At 43.6% G+C, this 26,764-nt stretch overlaps 1 protein-coding gene across 2 annotated transcripts in view; it reads left to right on the forward strand.

Moving 5' to 3' along the window:
* LOC121862413 overlaps positions 1–26,764 on the forward strand; it is a 100,909-nt gene that overhangs the window by 25,185 nt on the left and 48,960 nt on the right. For both annotated transcript variants that reach the window (XM_042360688.1, XM_042360687.1), the window contains exon 2: positions 14,169–16,472. In XM_042360688.1, coding sequence (XP_042216622.1) covers positions 14,187–16,472 — 2,286 coding nt within the window. In that variant the 5' untranslated portion in view covers positions 14,169–14,186. The remainder of the gene's footprint in view (positions 1–14,168; positions 16,473–26,764) is intronic.

The following is a 26,764-nucleotide window of genomic DNA, read 5'->3' on the forward strand; positions in this document are numbered from 1 at the left end:
AACACTGGGGACTTTTTGTTCATCCAGGATTTACAAAACAGGATTCAGGGCCTGGGCAAGCCTGCTGCTCAACCCCTCTTAGCACTCTACGATGCACCATGTCAGGGCCGACTCTTATGGACGTTTGGCCTGGACAGCTTATTTTCCTAATAATTCTTTTTCTGTGGAATATACCGAAAATCAGTGTTGTGTCGAAGGTTGCCCGTCCTCAAACCCAGGAAGGTTAATTGCATCGTCTTCAGAACACCGATAAGTAAGCTGTTCAGTGCCTCAGCTTTATCCTGATCAGAATCTGCGTAACTACCATCTTCAAGCCCAGTTTGATAATACTCCTAATGCGCTTTACTCTTGACTTTAGCGGTAAACGCCTTTGGTTTGATTCTGACCTGCCGCAACCAGCCCTGGAACCCTTTTTCAGCCCTTCTACACTCTATCTTGCTTGGTTTCGCTCTTGCACACATCCTCCTGTCCTGCTCATCGTTTGACCCTACCCACGTCTTGAATTTCTGCTTTCTTAACTCTGTCGACCGCCGCGTGGTTCATGTAGATCCCTCGTATTACGAGGCACTGGGTTTGGTCTTGGGTATATTTATAGATCAAATGGATCAATTTTGACACAGGAGATTCGTTTTAGTGTCTGCGTTCTTGTGCCTTAATGAGTCAGGACAGTTGGATACCTCTCATCTCTTCCCTCATCCCGTTGTAATTTCCCTTGTAATATTTGCACCTTGGTTCGGCCTTATCCTGAACTAGGTAACAGTTAATCTGAACAGATAACACTATATGGTGACTGGTACAACTGGGCTAGGTTCCAGCTTGACCACCATACCCTCCTCGTTTGTTATGATGAGAGGTCATGGCTTGCATTGTCTCTGCAATAAAAGCGTCGGCTTCTAACATGTTGGAACAGAAATTATCTCTCAAATTCTAGAAATAAGGTAGAAATGTTGACAACATAAAACCTAGATTTTGCCAAGACTTTCGACAGTGTACCCTAATGGCTGAGAATTAAATTGAAGGGTGCGGGATTCGATAAAGGTCCTATCGTGGATCGGAGACTTTCAGCATGACGCCGCAAACAGTGCGTGGTGATAAGTGGTACGAAATCATCATGTACACCTGTGACTAGCGGGGTACCACAAGGCAAATGGTCATTGGGCCCGATACGTTTGTAGGTTTTGCTTCGCCACGATATGCCGTTGTGGCTTTACACCTCCCATGCAAATGTTTGGTGACGATGCCAAGTTATTTATGAAATTAAACCAAACAGACTGTGAAGAGCGCCAAAAGAAGATCCTGCTTGGCTTCAAGAATGGTCGAGGAAGAAGTTGCTAAGATTCAATGTCATGAAGTGCAAGGATGCACCTGGCCTACACCAATAGAAAGGAGTAAGTACATGCCCCGGCAACAAAGAGACTGTATTAATTGGGACCGAATGTGCAAAGAACCTGGGTGTGTAGGTTATGTCGACAATGAACTTAAGTTCGGCCATTGTGAAGGGTAGAATGAGGCAACGAAAAACTAATAGGTCTTATAAGAAGCGCCGTTTAGATCGATGGTCCGTCGCTCGTCACGATCTTCAAGAGTAAGGTGCTTCCCGTCTGAGTACTGTCATCACTCCGTCTGGCCCAGAGGTATGCTAGAGATTGTCAATTGTTGAAAATATCCAAAGTAGGGCCACCAGACTGCGCTCCAATGAATCTCGCTACTTATAGAGATTGAGCGCCTGCCTAGCTTATACTACAGGACGGGCGAGGGTCGACCCACGAACGTACATACCTGGAGAGCTGGTGACGTCTACCCTGCTAAGGGGGGTCACAGATCAAGGCTGAAGAAGCCGCCAAAGTCCAGGGAAAAGGGTGAGGGCACTTTTCTCGGAGTGAGAATTGCCAGGAACTCTGGAATAATCGAACACTGGAGCGAAAGGTTCCGATATATTCAGGAGCCAGTGCGCGCCCAGTATCTGCCAACAGTGTCAGAGACGTGACCGACCGCCCAAGCGGCTAACGAGCCGATCAGCGAAGAAGATAAAAATAAAGTAAAAGTAAAGTGATCATCCTTGTAATTCAGCAACATCATAGATGAAACATATCGAGCCAAATTGTCAAGGCATGTGATCGGCACGAAATATTAAGGAAGGTAGTAAGGAAGTACAATGTTGCAACAATGAAAAAACGGCACGAGCTGTTCAAACGATCTCTAGACTGGCAAATGCTCTTCACTTAACGAAATGCAAGACCCACACGTAGGATACAAATAACCCAATCACAAACTATTTCTGTTAACACCACTTTCCTAGATACTGTCGATAAGGAGAGAAAGATCTTGGCAGAAAGATCAGTTAAAGCCAAGAGTACAAAAAAGCAAGCAGCAGTGAGTGGAAAGCAAACCGAGATTGGAACGATAAAGCATACTTGAATAAAAAATAGGAGAGTGCTTCTTCAATTGTGTAAATCTGAAGTACAATATTTCCCAGTCTGATTACTGTATACATGCATGGATACGCTGCCTCCAGAAAGATCTAACATCACGAGAAAATGGTGCAACACAAAGCGACTAATATGATTCCGAACTATACATTTTTTATTATCCAAGTAGACTGGAGGACTCCAGGTCTAGCAACCCTTCAGACAAGGCACAATAGGTAGATCTCATTGAAATATCTGCTAAAAATCCTGAAAAGATGGAAAACGAACCTGGACCATTTCTTTTGTTGTTATGTGTATGTATATTATCTATGCTGTATGTATATTATGTATGTTGGGCGTATATCATGTATGTACCCATTTATATACATTACTATTAGCCAGCAGCGTGTGCAATGCTTTTTTACTGCGTCACCACACGCTAGAGAGTGTGCCTGGCGGCATCTGGCTGCTAATGTATCACTTGCTACATGTCGTTCTTGAGAGGCTTTATAAGGAGTCGACCCATAGAGAGTGTAGGGACGCCATCTGTGCTTGCACATCTACATCTAGCAAAATAGAATCTACAAAACTTACAGGTGTTTGTGTTCGCTCCTGTAGTTAGAATCCGAGTACCCAGAAATTACATGGCGAGTGAGTTAATTGACTGAAGTATAAGTGCTGTTGTGTAAAGTCACATCGGCCCATAGCTCCTACGCTTCCTAACCAACACGCGTCTCCCCCCAAAAAACTCGTTTAAATTACCAGCGGTTTGGAGCAGTGCTGGGTGACCGCAAGTTTCTGTGAAAGGGTGCCATGTATGTGTAGTGCTATAGCTGTGTCTTGTTCAAGGATTCCCTGTGGAAGGCTTGTTCAGGCATTTTGAGGAGCAGCGTCAGCGCATCCTTCTCCGGCTGTAGCGTCTCGAGGGTAACTAACCTGAAGGCCGACAGCTCACATTCCCCGCGCCTCTCTAATTTCCACACCCCACTCTCCACACACCACCAACAAGGCACACACACACACACACAAACGAATGAACAGACCAAGAGTCATCTCTTTTTTATATATATATATATATATATATGTTACTTATCTGTGTATTCAATTAATTTTATTGTCTCAGATCTGGTTGATACGACGGGCTGACCGGTCAACACTGATTTGACATACAATATACAGATAAAGTGATTATGCCCCGGGCCTCACGCAGCGGTGTCCCTAGCGCCCGGATGAGTCAGACGGATGACAGCTCTACAGAGATGGATGACCAGTCAGTGCGCGATGCCCCACCCTCTCCCAGCCACACCCCCTGACCCTCAGCCTCGTCCTCAGAGATAATTGCTCTGATGAAGCTTATGAGGGAGGAAATGCATCAGGACGAAGCGAAAAGATATGCTGAGGACCACCAAAGGAGATTGGAAGATAACGAACGGTTTGCAGCTTTGATATCTAGCCTCACTGCTAATCAAGCCCTTGGCCCTTCCACTACTCAGGTACCGACTGGCTCAGACACCTCGTCAATGCCCTCTACCAAAGTGGTTGTCCAACCCCCACCCACCTTGAAGCCCGATGAGACTTTCCAGACTTTTCGTGAGTGGCGGCGACGGTGGACTGATTATGCTACAATGGTGGATCTCCAGAGCTTGCCACAGCCTAAACAACTCATTCAGCTACGTATGTGTCTATCTTTGGGAATGCAGCATGTGTTGGAACACACGTTGCAAGTGCCCCCGACGTCTTTGTTGTCTGTAGAGGAGGTACTGGATGTTCTAGAACGGCACATCAAAGGTCAGCGGAATAAAGCTCTCCCTAGGAGGGAAGTGTTTAGCTGTAGACAGATGGAGGGCGAGACTTTTGATGATTTCTACGTACGACTCAAGAGAGCCTGGGAAGAGATAGACATATGTCCTGGTAATCACCAGCAGTGTGAGGAGACCCAGTTGAAGCAGGTGATCCTGATGGGTGTTAAGGACGAGGAGCTTGTCCAACGCCTCACCTCCCTCGACTCTTCCTCTTCTCTTAAGGATGTGTTGACAATATGTCGCTCCTACGAGGCTGCCAGGTGTGCCACCTCTGCCATCCGAGCTCCCCCTACAGCTGTACGTGCTGTGTCCCAATACAAGAAGAACAAGAAGTCTGCCCCAACGCCTACGCCCACCACGCCCATGCCCGGCTCCCTTTGCAACAGCTGTGGTAGGCAGCACGGAATACAGGTATGTCCAGCTGCTGAGTCTACCTGCGACAGTTGTGACAGCAAGGGCCACTGGTCACTTACTGTACGGTGCCCAGCCAAACACGTCCAGTGCAATGTGTGTGGTCGTCTGGGCCACTACGACAAGTGTTGTCCGACCAACAAACCTAAGGGACAGCGTCGGTGGAAGCAGCAGCGCCCTTCCACCAGTGAGGGCTGCCCACAGTCGCCAAATGAGAGGCACGACGACCCTGGACAACGCCCGACCCATATTAGGAAGGTGCACTCCCCCTCGCGTCCCAGGACCAAAGTTCCCCAGCACATCAGCGCCATCGTGACCTACGGCAGTGTGTCATCCTGTCTCGAGATGCTGCCCGACACCGGCGCTGATGCTACAGTCATCGGCCCCCAGCATTTGCAATGTTTCGGGCTCTCTCCAAGCGATCTAGGACCGCCTCCCATGGACCTCCGTTTCATGGCAGATGGTTCACAGATGGCCCCTGCCCTAGGTTCACTCCAAGCAACAGATCACCTTTGGCAACAGGTCGTGTCAAGCCTGGATTGACGTGCATAATGGTGGCCCAACTCTTTTGCTGTCCTACAGACATTGCCAGGAGTTGGCCATCATCTCCCAGGGCTTCCCCAAACCTATTCTCGAGGTAATACACGCCAACAGGGTGCACGAAGGGAGCAGCAACTACCCTGCTGTCGCCCTACCCCTACCTCTTGCCAGTGACACCTCTCCTTCGGATGCTCGGAAGTACTTCCTGAAGGAATTCAGCGACGTTCTGGTGACCAAGTCCGCTCTGGAATCCAAGCCCCTCAAGAAGATGGTAGGCCCCCCCATGAGGATCCACTTGAGGGACGACGCGGTCAAAAACGAGCTGGACTCCATGGTCGCCCAAGAAATCATTGCACCAGCCGGTGATGACCCGTCTCCATGGTGTCACCCTATGGTAGTCATCGCAAAACCCAAAGGTGGTGTTCGGATCACCACCGACCTCTCCAAGCTCAACAGCCAGGTGTCTCGTCCTGCGCACCCTTCTCCCACGCCCTTTGCAGCTATACGCAGTGTGAACCCGAAGGCGTGCTTCTTCACGACAATGGACGCCCTGTGTGGATACTGGCAGATAGAGCTTGCCGAAGAAGACCAACCACTTACAACTTTCATGACCCCGCATGGACGTTACAGTTATTGCCGTGGCCCCATGGGATTCGCCGCTACAGGAGACGCTTTCTGTCTTCGAGGTGATATGGCTCTCCAAGGTCTGGCAAACTGCGTGAAAGTGGTCGACAACATACTCGTATACGATGAGGATTACATGGATCACCTCTGCCGTATCTACGAGGTACTCAACAGGTGCCGGAAGCACGGCATCACCCTAAATGCCGACAAGTTTGTTCTGGCCGACTCTTCAGTGAACTTCTGTGGGTACACCCTCTCAGGGAATGGTATTGCAGCCGACCCGGACAAGGTCCACGCTATCACGGATTTCCCCACCCCTGCTAACCTCACCGACTTGAGGTCCTTCATGGGTCTCGTCAACCAGTTAGCAGAGTTTTCGCCGGACATCTCCACAGCCGCCCAACCACTCCGCCCCCTGATGAGCCCCAAGAGGACATTCCTGTGGACTCCCGACCACGACGAGGCTTTCCAGCAAGTGAAACAGGCCCTGTCTAGTCCACCTGTCCTCGCCACGTTTGACCCAGCCCTGCCGACGGTTCTGCAGACAGATGCCTCACGCTTGTACAGCTTGGGATACGCCCTACTGCAGGATCATGGTGGAGGGCAGTTCCGGCTCGTCCAGTGTGGCTCGCGTTTCCTCTCTGACACCGAAACACGCTACGCCACTATTGAGCTGGAGCTGCTGGCCGTGGTTTGGGCGATGTCCAAGTGCAGGTTTTACCTCATAGGCCTGCAACACTTTCACCTAGTGACCGACCATCGCCTGCTCGTCCCGATCCTCAACCACTACACGCTCTACGCCGTTGAGAACCCTCGCCTCCAGCGTCTGAAGGAGAAGCTCTCGGCGTACATCTTCACAGCAGTGTGGCGTGCTGGTAAGGAGCTCTGCATCCCTGATGCCTTATCCCGCTCCCCTGTCAGCCACCCTACTCCAGAAGACCAGGTGCTCAACGCCGACCTCGCTCTTTCCATGAGGACTGTGGTCACCCTACAGGCTGTCCAATCCCTTCGTTCGGACCTGTCACCAGATGACGACAAGGCAATGGAGGATCTTCGAACAGCGGCCCGAGATGACCCTTCCGACGTCCGACTCGTCGAGTGCGTGAGGAACGGATTCCCTAGCAACCGCTACGATCTTCACAACACCCTGCTCCCGTATTGGAAACTCCGCGATGAACTCTACTGCGACGGGGACCTTGTTCTGTACGGAGCACGTGTAATTGTCCCTGCTGCCTCACGTCCCCACGTCTTGGCTCGCCTTCACGACAGTCACCGCGGAGCTGAGGCCACCAAACGACGTGCAAGACAGACTGTGTTCTGGCCTGGCATCGACTCCGACATCTCCAATGCTGTCCATGCGTGTGAGCCCTGCCAAGTTCTACAACCCAGCCAACAGCAGGAACCCTTCATGAGTGACGACAACCCCACCCGCCCCTTTGAGTCTGTGTTGGCCGACTTCTTCTGTGTGTCAGGAAAGTCCTTCCTTGTCATAGTCGACCGTCTCTCTGGTTGGCCGGTTGTCATCAAGTGCGGTAATGATACGATGTCTGCCGCCACCATCAGCAAGTTCCGCCACTACTTCCGTGACGTGGGCGTTCCTGTGCGCCTGCGAACCGACGGAGGGCCCCAGTTCACAAGCCGGGACTTTGCTGGGTTCCTCGACCGTTGGGGAGTCCGGCATGCGTTGACATCGCCCCATTACCCGCAGTCCAACGGCCATGCTGAGGCTGCTGTCAAATCCTTGAAGCACTTCATCCTCAAAGTGACCCCTTCTGGGAATATTGACTGTGAAGCCTTCGACCGGGGTCTCCTTGAACTCCGCAACACACCCAATTACACCCGACGCTCCCCTGCCCAGGTCTTGTATGGACGCCCCCTCCGTTCTTGTGTCCCTGCTCACCCTCAGTCCTTCTTCAAGGAGTGGCAGGCCAAGACAGAGGATTGTGATCGCCGAGCCGCCGAGCGTGTTCAAGACGTCGTCGCCCGCTACAACGACCACGCCCGTCCTCTCCCCAGATTGAGAGTCGGCACCCAAGTCCGTGTTCAGGACCCGACCTCCCTACGTTGTGACAAAGTGGGCGTAGTCATGGGTCTCGGCAGGTCACGGGACTACCAGGTGCGGTTACCCAGTGGTCATGTGTGGTGGAGGAACCGCCGTTTTCTCCGCCCCGTAACACTTCCACTGACCCCATTACCAGTGCTGAGTCCCATACCCAGCCAGTGATCAAGCCCCTCGACGCTCAGAAAGGATCCACAGGAAAAGGTCCGCTCAAGACTTGGCTATGAGCGTATAAGGGGGGGGGGGAGGTGTATGTATATTATGTATGTTGTATGTACAGTGATCCCTCGGTTAACGAACGCCTTGGTTAACGAAATTTCGGTTAACGAACTGCCTTCCATAAGAATCTTCAATTCGGTTAATGAACAAAAATTCGGTTAACGAATTTCTTACGAACCGACCTCAACATGTTTTCGCTTGCACTGACTGGGCAACCAGCTTTAGTATCAGTCTGCCAATACATTAATCGGTTCTAGTGCTTAAATTCCCTACTATTTTAGTAAATATCAAGAAGTTTATACTATTCAATAATTTTAAAAGTTTAATATTCAATTTTTTAGTCATTTTAACAATTATTGAACATAATTGAAGGTAAAGTGACTAGTTTAATGCGTGGCATCCAGCCTCTTAACACAGCAAACAGGAGTTAGGCTTTCTCTGTTTTCACTGGAGGTAACATCTTGCTTGAGACTCTCTTCAACTAAACGCGTTTTTTCTGTGTTTCCAAGCAAATTATTGGTCATTTTGAAATATATTTTACATATTGACAATATATAATGCAGTGCAGTGTTGATTTAAAGAAAATAATCTTGAATTACACCAAGAGAGCTAAAATTTTGTGGGTGAAATGGTGCCATGGGGTGATTTCTCTTCCACCCCAATGCCTTCTCTTCTTCCTTCTCCTCCACCCCCATTCTAAATCCCATCATCATCATCATCCAGGAGCCTTCTACATACACACCTCAAAGTAAGTGAACTTTTCTACCATTTTTGTTGAATGTAGGAAATTTTCGGTGAGCTGGAACCAATTACCCAAAACCCATTGAAACAATGGTTTCGGTTAACGAACTTTTCGGTTAACGAACAACCTGCTGGAACGGATTGAGTTCGTTAACTGAGGGACCATTGTATACCATGTATGTACTCTATATATACACATTATTTCTCTAGTCAGTAGCTTGTGGCAATGCCCCTATTCCATGTCACCACACGCTTAGATAAATGTGCCTGGTGACATCTGGAAGCTGCTAGTATACCACTTACCACATGTCGCCCGAGAGGTCAGAGTGAGGTCAGTTGACCCTATGGGAGTGTAAGGACTACCTGCGCTTGTAAGCGCACCCCTGTATATTTCCGTTAATAAGAACCTACAGAACTCTACAGGTGTTTATGTTCACTTCTGTAGTTAGAACCAAGTACCCGGAACATCTCCAGTTACTGGTAAATATTTTTCAACCTAACGAAACTATTACGCTTTTAGAGGTCGACCCCCAATTTTTTGCCAAATAATTTGGTCTTAAAAACTCGAACTACACACAGGTATATACGGTAAATAAGGACATGGGGGCCAGGGTTTTTTTTTGGGGGGGGGGAGGGGGGGGGCAGCACATATACGCGGATTTTTAACATCCACGGCTATCTCTGTTACGTAACCCCCGCGTATGTTAAGGGCCGACTGTATAGAAAAAAGTTTTTGAAGTAGGCCTAAAACAGTCTAACACGTATCTACTCGGCTACAGTCATATCTGCTATAAAAATTATTATGATATGCTAGTATTGATGACTCATATGCTTCTGACAAGTCATTTGAGGTGACACTTTAGAAACTGAGCCTATATCTGTTTGAAGCTTATCTTGCCGGAATAATTTGGCTTGCTAATTATGTGGGGGCACCAGCCCCATACTTGTCAATTTTTCTTGGTGCATGTCATGGTCGTAAAATATCTCCAGGCAACTAATGTAAAGCACACCAAATCTGCAGAATAATACCTGTTTCATATAGAGTTATAATATGCTGTATAGCTTCGTTCTATGACAATGGCCACCCATTGGCAGTGAATAACTGGCAAAAAACATGGAAATAACCTTACTTTAACTAAAAAAACCTAACCTTACCTAACTTAACCTAGCTTAACTGTAACTTAACCTAACCTATTTTTAACTTAACCTAACTTTATTTTAACCTAACCTAACTTTTACTAAATTTAAATTAATCTAACCTAATTGTAACTTAATCTAACTTAACCTCACCTAACTTAACCTAACATAACCTTACCTTACCTTACCTTACCTTACCTTACCTTACCTTACCTTACCTTAACTTGACCTACCAAAGCAAATATTAAATATGGCTGATACACAATTTTTTTTCACTTAAACCATAATTTTTTATCAATGTTTTTTTTATTTACCGATTTGTAGTGTTAAAACAAATTTGTAGTTATCATTTCTTGTATATAATTATTACTACAAATAAAACATGAAAATAAAGCATTAATTCTTAGCATTCCATGTTTGGTTCAAGTTATTCACTGGCAATTAAGGCTTTAAAACAAGAGAATCTTACACAGTATGGCTGAGGCAATTTTTTACTGTTCTACCCTGCATACCAGTTCCTTCATTATGAATTCATATTTTTTTTAGATATCATACACAATTTTAGCCTAGCACTCTTAGGAGTAAAAATAAATCAATAGCTACACTTTCACATGTTAAACAACAGTAAAAGTGCAAAAATCCGGACCACCGGAGAATCCGGACTTTTCGAAAACTCAAACTTTTTTTTTTTTGCGGGGATTTGTGTGTATGTGCGCGTGCGTGAGCACCACAGCTGCACAGCGACAACCAGGGTTGCCAGATGGCCGTTTCCACGGCCAAATTAGATGAATTTGGCCGTAAAAAAAAACTTCGTCTGCCCGTGGAAAAGTGGATGGTCACGGCCAAACTATTTGGCCGAATTTTGTAAAACACGTATTCATTCCTCATCTAGTGGATTTTGAAGAGAAGTCTAGCAGATTTTCAAATTTCACAATGAAAATGCTGGCTCAGTGACCTCACCTTGTCATGACCTCACCTAATCAGTGACCTCACCTCTTCACATGTTTACGTGACCTACTGAGCTGACTGATCTTTCTAGTTACTACCTTTGTTGTTAGTTCTCATATTTGAGTTGTTCAGGCTGAACGTGTCCAGCATATGGGTTAAGCTTCAGAGCTTACAAAGCCATCCGAGTTACTTTCTGAAATTCCGAGTGCTAGTTTTCAAAATGTCCACTAGTAAATGGAAAGGGTCCTACGACAGTGGTACAAAATATAACAAACCAGGGGACGATGACGAACTAGACGTTTTTGCTTACGCCAACTAGTGTTATCAAGTTCTCCACCATTATCATGCTCCACCACCATTTCAGATTAAGGTAAATCTTCACCGTAGATTATAGATACAGTGGGGTATGCTATAACGAACGGATCCCACTACGAATATTCCTATAACGAACGGTTTTACCTATAAAATTGAGAATACTATAACGAACAAAACTCCTACAACGAACATTATTTAAAATTTTTTTTTTTTTTTTTTTTACGAATTTATTGTTTTTTTTATTACAAGTATTAATGATATTGGTTATTTCAGGGATTTAGATGCATATTTATGCACTTTTTTACAATTTTTACAATTTTATATTATATTTTTCAGTGTTAAGTGGTTGTATTTGGTGGCCTGGAACGGATTAATCCTATAACGAACGAATGCTATAACGAACAAGGTTCTAGAACCAATTAGATTCGTTATAGCATACCCCACTGTATTATGTTTATGTAATTATTGGGCCCTCTATTCTAAGTGAAAATTTGGTTTTATTGCGACATTTTAAGTGGATATTGTAGGGGATACTTTTATTTTGCGTGGATTGCAAAAATAGCCTTGTGCTTCCCATCCAAAAAGTTTTGGCCGATTTGGCCGTGAGATTGCGTGATGTTGGCCGTGAAGCTTGTCGTACATCTGGCAACCCTGGCGACAACAAGCGACCACGCGGTCGCCACTTTAAAACGAGCAATCAAACTGCGACAACGTATGTAATTTTGAGTCCTACTCTTTCCATTTACAGAGTACTGTACAAGCCCATAATAATGGCTCCTAAAGTAGATAAACTTCGTTGTGTGAAGAGAAAGAAGAACACGTTGAAATTGAGTGACAAACTTGAAATAATTAAGAAACTAGAACGTGGTGCGAGCAATACTGTTTTAATGGAAACATACGACATTGGAAAGTCTACAATTTATGATATAGAAAAGGCAAAGAATAAAATTCTAGAATTCACAGCTTTTTCTTTAAAACTGCTCGTTTTGATAAATGAAGCATGCTATATTTGCTAAAGAATAAACTATCATAATGTACCTGTTCATCTCTTCTTTATTCCTCCTTAAATTTGAATTTTAAAAGTACTGCCTGAGAATCCGGAAAATCTGAAAATCCGGACCGACCCAATCCCCAAGGAGTCCGGATTTTTGGACTTCTACTGTATATGGTTAATCTTACTCAGACACCCGCATCCAATAGCATTTAGGCATATATAATTTATGAAGTAAACGTAAAAAACATTTATTCTGATATATAACTCAACGAGATCATAAAAGTATATGAAGGAAGGGAAAATGGGGAGGTGAGATGGGAGCTTTCCTGTCTATTTCGGTAGGAGGTGGGACTCCTCACATGAATCGTCACTTAAATACTGTAATCCTACTCAATTTAGTAACCTAATGGCAAAAAAACTTATTTTTAAATAGCACTAAACTTAGAAATAAGCATATTCTTACTCCTTTTTGTTGGAGCTCCTCTTGAGGTGCTTGGCTGTGCGAGGGAGTTGATCTGGGTTGCTGGGGCTGAATGAGGCAGTAATTTCATCCCAGGCCTTTCTTTTGCTATCATTTATTGAGTTACACTACTAGTAGACCTGTTCTTGACGACTGGCCTTTGCTCGATAAGGCGCAAAAGTGCTATCTGCTGGGTTACTGACAGGGCTGCAGAACACACTCACCTCTCCATGTTTGATGACAACCACGCAAACATTGCTGCCAAGTACTCAGATGAAAAAATTATCTGTAATTTGTTTCGAACAGATAATAAATTTCAATTTTATTAAAAAAAGATATTTTATGATATACTATTGTGCCGGTATAAAATAACAACTAAATATCTCTCTAAATCGTCTTTCTAATTATGTGAAATAATGCATTTGGCGCTCGCACATGGCCCAAAAAATTTTTGCCATCCGACACGATCTGCCGTGTTTACAAGCTCATGTAAGTGACTAGGAATATGGCGCTCAGCGTTGGGTGGTTGCATCCCGACATACGATGCATCGTGATGATGATCGTGATCGTCATTATCGTCGTAATGACTAGGAATATGGCCCTAAATCCGGCACTGTTTCTTACAACCTCTCACCATGTCATTCTTGGTCTACCCCTGTCTCTCCTGCCCTCCACATTTAGGCTTATGCACATCATAACCCAGTTTGTCTCATCCATTCTCTTCACATGCCCAAACAATCTCAGCTTACCTCTACACAGGACAATGCCAAGTCGCCTAAGGTCGTCCTTTTTAACTGCCACTGTTTCATTGCCATACAACATCACACCTTTTCACACCAGTCGCATACATTCTTCTTTTTACTCAGAGGGAAGGTCCTCTAGCCATCCATAAAGGTAGCAACTCCCTAAACTTCATCCAGCCACTTCTAACTCTTGTAATGTGCGGACTTCAGCACCCTCACTGGCACTGATCATGTCACCCAGGTAACAGAACTCGTTGATGCAGTCCATGGATTTACTCCAATGTTACCTGCACATACAAAAACACTTAAAGTCAACATCATCCTGCAATGTGCCATCTACTTCGCTGCTCCTTGTATTCAGTACTCACCTTCCACACTCATTTTTCATTTGAGTTGCTGCCAACACCCTTCTTTCACACAGCAAATGGCCTTTTTCTACTCTCCAACATGGGTCCCCTTACCCACACCACTAATCATTACTTTTGTTTTTTGCCACATTTGCTCTCAGACCCATTGCCTCTATTCTATTCTTCCATTTCTTAAATTTCTCCTTTGTCTTAGAGTATCTGCTATCAACACTAAGTCATCAGCATACAACAACTCCCAGTAAATCCTTGACAACATACACTTTTGATTAAACATTGTATTATAATTTGTGATAATTACACTGTGTTCATAATAACATATAAAACTAAAAAGTTCTGCTTCTGATTAGTTTTTATTTGTTTTCAACAGATGACTGACCCATATTTGTTTATATATTGCAGAGGAGGCCACTTACTGTCATGTCAAGGCATCGGCATCTAGATGGCATTGGCCCTCAAGATCTAATACGAACTAAAGCCTTCAAGCTTCTCAACTGTGAAGGTCGAATAGTACTACATTATATCTTTACTTTAGCATGCCCAAAAAAAGACACTGATACCTTACAGGATTATGTCATTAATGAAATGAAAATGGAAAAAAATCATTACATGAAAAGATTTTCAAAAGAACAACATAAACAAATTCTCAGTGATAAGACTGGTAATGATTTTGATATTTCACTGTTATTTAGATGTTTAGGACTGCCACTGAATCACCTAACTCAGTGTGGTGACAAAATTTGGACTACACCTGATGATACAAAATTAGAGTACCTCATAAGTATGGTGAAGAATCACCGCAATGACCTTTCCCATTTAAAAGAAGTTACAACAGTAGAGGGGTTGAATAGTTTGGCAACTGAAGTCAAGAAACTTCTTTCCATTACCTACCAGCTTGCTGAAAAAAGATACTCAGACAAATGTAATCCAGGTGAAGTGGACAGACGTATCTCTGAGATGAAAGACAATATTGATAAGATTGTAAATGCCCCCATGGGGCCAGACTTGCAGACAGCTCAGATAATGAAAGAATTAGAGGATCAGCAGAAAAATCATATTCTAGACTTAACTAAGTATCTCAAGAAAAATTATAAGGCAAAATCCAACATACACCCAGCATCTTTTATCACTCATGTAGAATCCTTACAGATTCAGAGTGTGTATTCTAAGGTGGAGGTTGTGGAAGAGTTGCATCATAGCAACAGGACTAATTATGTGGAGCATGATAAAATGCTATTATTTGAAACTAGTGATGGACAAGAGGTGTCAGTGTTGGTGGTAGAGGGAGAGGCAGGGATGGGTAAGACAACACTTATTAAGCTCATTCTGGCAGAATGGGCTAACCCTCCTGAGGAAAAAAACACAATTCAAGGATTACATGAATATGAACTATTACTACATTCTGAATGCAGAAATAAGTCCATTTCATCCTTCCTTGACCTTCTTTATGTTTCTCTAGGTAACACATCTGTCTTGCTATCAGAGAAACAACTGGAAACTGCAGTTCAGAAAATGAAAACACTTGTACTGTTAGATGGAGCAGATGAGTGGAACACAAATTCGAAGAAACTTCTTCAAGACCTTAAAGAGCGCATAATACCAGGAAGTTGTGGTAAAGTCCATCTGGTTTGTACTACCCGGCCAGAGAGGCTGTTTGAACTTTTTTCTTGCCTTAAACCAGAAAAATGGAAACACATCAGACTCACGGGAATTGATCCTGACAAGCAAAAGGAATTCATTAGTAAATTTATGCATGAGTTGCAGAGATACAATACTGATGATGCATATACTCTCAACCTCAAAAAGGATATACAGGAACCTGTAAGTTCTATGATTGATAGCTTAGAAGAGTTCTTGAAATGCTCACATGCAAGGATGGGGGAGCAATTCAAGCTACCTTTAAATCTAGCCCTGCTTACCTACCTTTGGAGAACTGAGTCAGACAATATTCGGAAGGTAACTACAGTTACCAGACTCTACACAACATTTCATGATCTTGCACAGAAGCGCCTGCTTGAGCGACTTGTTCATGGTTCAAAAGTCAGAGACAGAAATGAATGGAAAAGGCTCTGTGATGGCTTCCTTGGTGTTTTGTATGAGGAATGCCTCATTGCACTGTCTCAAGGGGCACTGCAGATGCCCCCTGAATGTACCAAAGAATTAGAAGGTTATTGTGATTCAAATGACTTGCCCTCCTCAGATTTATTAGAGAACTATATGGATGTGTACAGAGAATGGGGTCCTCATGGATATTCAACAATATTAGCACCTCCTCACAAGAGTAAGTTGGAATTCTTGTCTGCACTTGGATTTATTAATCAAATGTGTGTAGACCATAATGTTCAAGATATTTTAGAAAAAATGAAAAATCTTCTTGTTAATAAGCAAGTGGATAAAAATATTGTGGAGTCCATTCTACTGTTTGCCAAGGGACAACTTCACACCATCAAAACCATAGAAGACATGTTAGAGAAGCTTCACAAAAATGTGGATTCATACGATATCTCCAGCTACCAGAATATGTTCATCATAATGGCTGGAATTTTGTCAAAAGACTATCCAGAACACCTCCACAAGTATGGTCCCGAACTTCTCAAACTTCTGAACGAGTGTAGGGTAACGAACCATCAGCTCCTCAATCTTGTGGCGGAGGCCGAGGGTAATGACTTCTTTGTTAAGTTGGTGGCACAACAGCTAAAAAAAACGGTAAGGAATATTAACTGTAGTAACCTTAGTTCCAGTGGTTTATTTACTGTATTGATATTTACAGAGTGATTTATTTATTGATATTTACAGTACAGTACAGTGCACTACAGTACACTATGGTACGTACAGTACAGTTCTGTAATTAGTTTCTTTGCCATATGCTCTTTGCCAAACAGCTTCTCCTAATATGGGCTGCTTACTGGGGGTTGTGTATTCTAAGATGACCCCAAATTTTGTCAGCCAGGGTTGATCTATTAACTCCTTGAAATTGGGGAAATCAAGTGTAACTGCTTTTCTTCCAGGACATAGGTTATTTAGAACAATTTATACCCAATTTAGGGTGTGTCATACGGAGGCAAATTTTTTTTTTTTGAGTTTGAAAAATCGGCCCATGGTATTAATGATGTAGTTCTATGTGCAGAATAAAGTGATATCTTCAGATTTGAAAAGTTTTCATTTTTTGCTAGGTAAATTTTAACTTGAAATCTTATGAAAATTCAGTATTCACACCCTTTTACCAACACCACTAAATAGCTTATTTAAAGTAAAGTAAATGTATCAGGTTAATTTATTAGGATGAAAATGATCCAGAATAGTGAAACGAATGATCTTGACACATTTATTAAATTTAATATTCCTTTAGAAAACAAAATAATCAAATACAAAAACCGGTTTTACTACTACGACCCGGTGTTGCTGCACACCATAGAGAACATGTCTTTCTTGCTTCTGTTTCTACTCATCACCTCCCTGCTGACCACCTGAGCTCGGATGTAGCCTTCCCTCCTCTCCTGGCTGTACACGTGACTGCTGGCCTCGCTCACTTGCTGTACACAACGCTCTATACTCTGGGTGTGCGAGGGCCAGGCAGGGACATGCATGGGGTTGTCCAGGAAAGCTCTGACTTGAACATTGGTGAGGCTGCAGGTAAGAGGGGCTCACTGCCAGCCTGGATGTTATCCAGATCTATGAGATCAGTGAGGCCTGGTACCTAGATTGGACTTCAGAGTCTTCCTGACCCCTGAAGGGAACGCCACCAATCGATTCGGCTATGCCCAGATCCTCTCATAAGTCCCATATCCAAGATCTTTTGACTGCCACTCTCCTCCCCATCCTACTGCAGAGCATTGTCTGCAGAACTGCCTCGGATGAGCATGCCAGGAAGATCTCCTCACAGTCTGCTCCACACCCGAACAACCTTCCTTGGCTGACTCTCAGGAGTCAAGCTGGAAGAGAACATGCCTCGGACCTTCGGAGAACGATGACTTGACTTGGTGTTGAACCAATTTGGCAAGTAGACACTCACGATGAATTGGACAATAAGTCTCAGGTTGTGAAGCTGGTTCCCTTTCAGTTTATGATGAGCGACCCAAATTCTGCAGAACCTGAGAGCCGTTGTGAGCCACCTAGAATGTGAGACTGGACCTATCTGCAGGTAAGCAAGTCTATCAGGCATGACCCCAGTTTTGATGGCACTGCAAATCATGTAACCATAGTACTGGTCAGTACTCAGGTCGTCAATGACAGTATGTGCAAGCTCAACGAGTGGAAGGCCAACTGTGATTTTTTCAAAGCTCGGATTTATTTCTAACTCAGTGGCAGAGTCCAGCATCTTGCCAAGAGGACCAAACCATCTGTTGTTTGAAAGAGTCTTGCCATCCAGCTCCTGGATCAGATGTCTGAGTGGCAACTCGTTGGTGTGGAGGTCACAAACAATCCAGACCAGCTTCCTCCCAATCTTCCGCTCTATCTAGCCTTGACCCCCTTACACACACCCTGTGTTGCGTGTTGGTGCTGTCCCTCCAATGGCACCAGGGTCTGGTCACGTTCACTCTCTCTGAGCCAGTTCACAATGTTATCTGCCACTATCTCAGCTGGTTTCCTGATGTCATCTTTCTCAGTGGCTTCACCACAAATACTTCCCTCCTGGTTCACTACCTTGGGAGTAGTGTTCCTCCTTCACCATGGCAGGGAACAACTTGTCAGAATCTCCAACTTTCATGAACACTTTAGTGTCATCCCTTCTCCCATCAAAGAACAAACAATTTATTCCATTTCTCTTATCCCTTATCAAACCTCCTCTTCTAGGTTACTGACAGTTTTCTCCTGAGCTCTCCCTTACTTTGTTATGATCTATCACCAGGTGAACATCATCAGGTGTTATCAAACCACCGTCAAATCAGGCAGCTATTTGCTATCTCTGCAGTTTCTCTGAGACCAGTGTGGTGTGCATGCTGGCCAAGCTATGCTCAGGATATCTTTCCTATTTCGAATCTTATGCCTGGAAGGTTTGGGGATCATTATTTTCTGGGTTGGAACTGAAGTCACCATTCTCCTAGTCAGCACTCGGATCAGCCATGGGGAAGTCATTAAACTCTGAATCAGCTTGACTCCAATCATCGGCCTCTTTTACCTCACCCTGGGCCTTCTCAAGTCTCTTTTCCTCGGCAACTCTTCTCCTCTTCTGTCTCTCTGTGGCAGCCTCCTGTCTCTTGGACTCTGGAATATCTTGGCTAGAAATCATGAAAGCCCCTATACTGCCAGTCTTCTCTCTCTGTGCTTTGACAAATGCCAGTTCGATCACAGGAATCTTCAGTTCACGCTTGCAAATACAGGAGATGTGGGCCTCGGATTTACAGTCACGATCACTTCCAAACTCAGGACAGAGAACAATTGGGCACTTGCAAGTAATTATGTCAAATAACTGGTCCAGTTGCTTGGCAAAGCTGTCCTTAACTGCAAGTTTTCCTCTCTCAAGAGAGATATCTCTTGCCTTTTCCCAACTGGCTAGCAGTCTCTCACTAATCTTCTGACTTGTTATGACTGGAGGCTTGAACTGAGCGTTAGCCAGAGTGTACTGTGCCAAGACAGCTTTGGTCATATCACTGGCAATGTCTTTGTTTGTGTAAGTTCTTGGGTTCTTTTCACTGATTTGCCTGATTAAAACACCGTATCTCAAAGCATCTCAATGTAGGCAACTCCGATTTCAGGAGCTCTCCCAGACCCAAGATAGTGACTGAGATGGCTGGATTTTGGTTCCTCGTCCTGACACAAGCAGCATCGCAAATATTATCAACTTATAAATGCATCAGAATCTGAAACAGAAAAAATATTGTTAGTTGGGTTGTTAAAGAATGAAGTCAGAAAGCAATGTTCACTATTTAATTGTAATGCACTAATGCAGCTGTACGTTAGATTTTCGATAAATTTCACGCTAAAATTTACCTAGCAAAAGGTTGCAAAATATTGAAACTGAAATTATTTTCTGTTTATATACACTAAAATCTACCAAAAAAGTGATGGGCCATTAGTGTTAGCTGATCTTCCCTCCTATGACACACCCTAATACCCATGGAACAAACCTTCCATCAAAGTTACAGCCCCACCATCTTTGGTATCTGGTTACTCAATTTTTTTTAAGCCAATTCATAGCTGATTGCCATCGAGAGCTAGTGTTCAAAACCAACTCTCCTCTGGCCTATTTATGTATGTACAGTAAACCCTCGAAGGTCAGGACCTGGTAAATGTGAATAACAAAGTGTGAGGCCAGACATACTGCCTTACACGCCTGTTCTCACGCATTTGTGAATAAGTTACCCTTTATGTATAGAACTAAACAAATAATGTAAATGAAATACTGTGTAACTTTCGGTGCCATAATATCCTGACAACCGGGGTTAATTATTATGACCCTTTGTAAACCCTACTCTGTAATCCTTTTGCGCTACCGCTCACAGGATGAGTGTGGGGTGCACAATAAAGTAGCCGCTGCAAGCGGCAAAATAAAAAATCAATGGTAAATCCGGATTTCGGAAGTCGGACAAAAAATTTGAGGTACTGGGTTAAGAAGCCTCCCTAAGAAGCATTCCCAAAACAGGGTGAAGGTTAGTTTTAGGCTTAAAGTTTTGGGGTTTACGCGCCTAATTAAACCCATGGAGGTCTGCGTATAAAGCGAAATGCGTAAATAAAATGACAGAACATATGAGGTTAATTGAAATAGAGACTGGGCCGACCGCCAGACTACCCTTTTTTGGGCTATTGCCGACACAATACGTACGTTGTAGTAAAATTAACATCTTAATTTTATGATGGTATGCACACACAATTAATATTTAAGAGAAATATCAATAATACCGGGTATTAGATTATTTAACACTTACGTTAGTAGAAGAGATGGCTGGGCACACGGGGATGGGGGGTTGGTTCCGAGGCAGAGGGCAGATTATTGGCCCTCACCTGTATCACCTGTATCTCTATCCACCACAGAGGTTAGCAGGGCCTCCTTGTCAAACCCCTCAAAGTCCATATCCTCACTATCACTGACTTGGGTTGGCTGTGGTGGGTGGCGGGTGAAGAACTCGGTGATGTTTTGTTGACAGCTAGCATTGATGTGGTCGTGATACAGCTTAACTTAGGGCTCCAGGGATTGCAACTGAAGGTTATTAGACACTTCGTAGCGATGATTGACTGGGTTGTTGGCAAGGAGGAGCTTCAATCTCTCAGCTGCCTTGATGATTTCCTTCACATCGGCATGTGTTAGTTTCTGCTCTTGTTCTTCTGTAACACCTCGCTGCTCACTGACATCATCATCTTGCAACATCTTGTCTGCAGTCACCTCAGGTTGCCTGATTACCTCCAGGATGTCCTCGTTGGTGGTCTCGGAGAAGCCTGCAACTCTAACACTTTGTGCAGCCTCTCTTGCATTCTCCAATGCCACAACAACAGACTGAGCCTCTCTAGCCACCGCCTGCCTCTGCCTCCCACCTGGGATACCCTCCAACACATGACGCCACGCGTGATGAATCGTTGCCACAGATAGCTGCCCCCATGCCTCCACCAAGAAATCAACAGCTTTCTTCACGTTAAAGTTTCCAGAACTGCTTGACTTACACTTCATGGTCAGCCAAATCTTGTTCGTGATCCTCGTCCTCGGTCTCGCTATCGGTGCCACTCTCTAGGTTCTGCAATTCATCCTTGGTGTTGGTGAAGTCGTTCAGAAGTCGAAACTTCTTGGTGGTGAAAGCAGCCTTCACGTTGCAAATCAACATCTGATCCATGGTCTGGATTAACGACGTAGTGTTAGCGGGAAGGAAGACCACTTTTACGTTGGGTTGACGATCCAACATTAGGGGCGAGTGTCCTGGTGCGTTGTCGAGGAGCAAGAAAATGTTGAATGGCACATTATTTTGCACGCAGAATTTCTTGACATCAGAAACGAGACAGTTGTCAAACCAGGAGAGGGACAGACCAGAGAACATCCACGCCCTCCCTGAGGTTAGCCAGTGGACATTGAACTTGCTCATGTCCATATTCTTGTAGGCATGCGGCTTGTGGGCTTTGTGGATCACAGACAACTTCAGCTTAGCAGTGCCGGAGGCATTGGTGGTGAACAGTACGGTGATGCGCTCCTGCATTTTTCGGCCCCGACACTTGCTCGCAGACTTGACTGCAAAGGTCTTGGATGGCAATTTCTTCCAGTACAACCCAGATTCATCCATATTGAACACTTGGTCGTCGGTGTACTGTCCTTCCTCCACAATTTTCCGTAAAAATGGGGGGAAATTCATGGCGGCAGCCCGGTCGGCACTTGCTCCTTCTCCGACTATCTCAATATTCACGATCTTGTTGCATCGTTTAAAACCTTGCAGCCACCCAGCAGAAGCAGTGAACGGCTTGGGCTCTGCAACTCCCATTTTTATTGCCACTGATTTGTAGAGTTCTCGGGCGTAGTCCTGCATTGCCCGAGTGTCGACCGCCATGTTCCTTCTTGACTGAATAATGTAGCTTACCAACAAACCCTCGGTCTTCAGCACCTTATTGTGGCATTGTGGCAATGTTTCACCAGCGAGGCACCTACTGTACAGACTTTATAATGTTCGTGTGTTCATTGATTTTGCCGGCATCCTTCTTGATCGTGTTGATCGTCGATTCATTCACTCCATATTGTCTGGCCAGATCCACCTATCTCGTGCCTTTTTCTAACTCCTGAACGATCTTGTACTTAACCTCATAGCTTAAGGCGCGTCGCACCTTCTTGGGCTTGGGGCGGCTTGGGCCAGGTAGTTCAAGGTTTCTCAGGGGTAATGGGGGTCCAGCGGAAGCCTTTGTGTAGAAACAAAAAAACAAAACAGGTTCCTGGGCACAAGAGAGTATACGCGGAGACAATGAGATTGGCGCGGCCAAGGTCATCAGCCCTGGTGGCAGGGGCACGCAAGGTTAAATAGACCAATCACAGCGCGCGGCGGAGGGGGTACGTGGGTGGTAAGGATACGTCGCCCAATCACAGTCCGCGGCGTCATCGGCACGCGTCTGACGTCAGCTGTGATGTCAGGGCCCAGCACCTTGCCCGCCGCTTGCCGCGTATATGATGGCATGTACCGCGTAAATAATAATTATCTCGTCTGGACAGGTGCCGCGTAAATGGGCAATCGCGTACAAAATATCTGCGTAAACCCAGACTATACTGTATAAACATTACATAGTTTGCACAAGAGATAAAATTTTTAGTCCTTTAGTGTAGTACATTTAAGTATAAGTTTTTCAACTTGTATTTTTGGGTAGATATACGTAGCTTTCTTCATTTATTTTTACTCATTTATATGCACACACCATCCTAAATACATACAGGTTGACAACCCTTTATCCGAAATTCCAAAAACCGAAAAGCTCTGAAAACCGAAAGTTATTTTGTAGAGCAATTTTTTTTTGTGTGTGTAATAGCCCACCTGGGCACAGGCCACTGACCACACATCGGGGCCTGGGGGGTGAAAATGTAATAGTAATAATAATTATAATAATTATAATAATGATAATACAGTAATAATAATAATTATTCATAGTAAATAAAATTTTTAATAAAAAATACACAAAAATAAAATAAGAATGATAACAATAATAATAACAATAATACAGGTTGTACCTCTCTAGTCCGGCATTCTGTGGTCGGAAACTACGTGGTCGAACGATTTTAGTTTGTCCAATAGGTAGATAGGCAGCTTTTTTTTTTTTTACTTATCTGAATTATTATTATTATTACAGGAGTATTAAATTTTTGCCCCTCAGGCCCCAATGTGGGTCAGTGACCTATGCCCGGGTGGGCTAATCCCCTTAAAAAAAACAAAGCCGCGGGAAATTAAGGTTTGTTTACATCCGGCAGTTCGGCTGCTCTCTCTCTCTCTGCTTGTCTATACAGAGTACAACATTTAACCCTTCAATATATATGAGCAGTAAATAAGTGTTGCTTTCATATTCTTATGTAGAGTAATGACGATATATTTTCACATGTGCGCACTTACATACGAGCAGTCTCACTTTTTTTTTTTACCATTAATGGTTAGCTACTTATATTGTTCCATTTATTAACATTAAATAACATTACAGGTACTTCAAGCAACCATATTCATTTTTTACATTAATTTTACTACAGCTAAACTCAGGGTCTTATTTTCTTCAGTTTTATATGTAGAACCAATCAGTCACTGGTTTCGTAAGCTTTAACATAAACAATGCCGGCAGCGTCTCGTCTCCTCTAATATTCCACGTATTATTAATAAATTGTATTGTTAATTTTGCACACACGTACATTAATTCAATAAAAACAAATTCAGAAACATTAATTAAAATATATATGAACAGTAAATAAGTGTTGCTTTCATATTCTTATGTAAAGTAATGACGATATGTTTTCACGTGTGCGCATGCGCACTTACATATGCGATCTCTCTTTTTCTTTACCATTATCGTTAGCTACTTCTATTGTTCCATTTATTAACATTAAATAACATTACTTAAAACAACCATATTAATTTTACTACAGCTACAACCAAGGTCTTATTTTCTTCAGTTTTATATGTAGAACCAGTCAGTCACTGGTTTTGTAATCAACGAAAACAATGCTGTGTTATTTCCTCGTGTGTTTTAATATTCTACGTATTATTAATGAATTGTATTGCTCATTTTGCACATATAAACATTAATTCAATAAAAAAGACATTCAGTAATAAACAATAATGAATCTTTTGTACATAAGAGAAATGACGCAGTTTACACGATTATGCACGTCGTCTGCACGTTGGAGGGTCGTTCAAACCCGTCAAAATTCAAGTTTCCGCCGTCAAAATTTTTATTTATTTATTTTTTTGTGTGTTCCAATAAAATACGTTAAGAATTAAAAACTCGCGAAATTTGAGAAGCTACTATACGACATTTAACCCTTCAATATGTCTTCAAAGAGACCATGACGCAGAGAAAGTGGGGCTAGTGCTTCCAGGCATAAGCACAAGTCACTATCTATCCAGGAAAAGGGTGAATTTCCATGGTCTGGCACCGGTCAGGTCCCGAGGTTGCCGGACTAGAGAGGTACAACCTGTACTGCAATAATAAAATAATAATAATAATAATAATAATAATAATAATAATAATAATAATAATAATAATAATAATAATAATAATAATAATAACAATAAAGAAATACAAGAATGAAAAAAAGATCAAAAGTGAGAAACACAACCTAGACCTATGAATTACTGTACAGTATTAATATTATTAATATTATTATTATTATTATTATTGTAATTATTATAAGTATTATTATATTTTAGCCCCCAGGCCCCAATGTGGGTCAGTGACCTGTGCCCGGGTGGGCTGATCCCTGTAAAAAAAAAAAAAAAACTCTAAAAACCGAAAAATTCCAAAAACCGTAATGCATCTGGTCCCAAGGATTTCGGATAAGGGATTGCCAACCTGTATTGTGTAAAAAGTAAAAGAAATAATTGTCCTAAGGGCAAACCTGTACTGTACCCGATGTACTAAATAATTACTAAAATTTTTATGTCTAGTGCAAACTATATCATGTTTATATTCAAATTAATCACTATTATACAAGAATTCTAGCAATGTAAGTTACATTCTGCCAAGTCAATTCAGTGACATTTTATAAGCAAAAAACTTAAACTCCCTCTATATGACTACACACTGGGTAATCCCCCTGCCGGCTGGTCAATGCCTCACCTCACCCTAATTCCCTCACAGATGGTGTTATAATAATAATAATAATAATTAACTGTTTATTGAAAGAGCATAGCAGACGGAAGGCTGAAAATATACAGTTACATAATTGGGGAATAGGTCTCTTGATTTACAAATAATATACAAGTCACATAAGTGATACAAATGAGAAATATAATAACTAGGTCGGGAAAAGCACAAACTACAGGGCATTTCAACATAGTGACAGTGCAAAAAGTAGGATTTACTGGGAGTGAATACACTGGTTTATTACAAGTTATCGATAATTTTTACAATGGTTGGGAATGGGCTGTTCTTATAGCGATCAGTTCATGCTCGTATGGGCTGGATGCTGTTGTGGTGTCGAACAGTAATTCTTGGACGAGGGTTCTCAGGTGGTAGTAGGAGCTGGTGTCGCGGATGGTGCAGAAGCTTCTCACCAAATTTGCAGATGAGTTCGTGGTAATGGTCAGTGATAGCCGAGAGGGTCAGTGTGTTGAGCGCTTCTTGATATGTGGAGTAGGAAGGGGAGAGAATAATATTGCATGCCCTCTTTTGCACTTTTTCTAGGTGTTTACGTTGTGTGGTATTTCGGGAGGAAGATCAGGTAGGGGAGGCAAAGGTGAGCTTGGGAAGTATGAATGTTAAATAAACACTGAGGAGCTCGGGTGCAGGAACTCCGAGGGACTTGAGTTGGCGGAGGAGGTGGAGACGGAAACTGGAGGATTTGACAACTTCAGTGACGTGTGGTTTCCAATTTAGTTTGTTGTCTATGGTGATGCCGAGGAGCTTAGTGGAATCTACAACCTGGAGTGTGTTGGGACCTAAAGTAATGGAAAGGGGTGGGACGACGGCGGAGGAGAGGTTGATGTGCATAACCATGGTCTTGGAATGGTTGATGGTGACGTGGTTGTTGGTGGCCCAGTTTTGGAGACTGTTCAATATATCCTGAAGGGCGGTACTGTCGGGAGCAGAATTGTTGACGCTTATCCCAATGGTGGAGTCGTCGACATATTTCCAGCGAGCAGGGGTTTCTCTTAGGGCATCATTGATAAGCATAAGGAAGCATAGTGGCCCCATCTTGGTGCCTTGGGGGACACCACAGGTGAGTGACTGAAAGGTGGAACCTCACGTGATGCTGTAGCAACTCATGGGGGCACCACGTGGTCTGGTGTCACAGGACCTCACTCACTTAAGTGAGTGAGGTGTGGTCCCAGGCCTCCCTATCGTGGATGGATTAACACATAGCTGGAGTTGTTGAGTCTCACAGGTAGTTATCAATGGGT

This window comes from Homarus americanus, unplaced genomic scaffold (genome assembly GCF_018991925.1).
Source record: "Homarus americanus isolate GMGI-L3 unplaced genomic scaffold, GMGI_Hamer_2.0 scaffold31037, whole genome shotgun sequence".
Lineage (NCBI taxonomy): Eukaryota > Metazoa > Arthropoda > Malacostraca > Decapoda > Nephropidae > Homarus > Homarus americanus.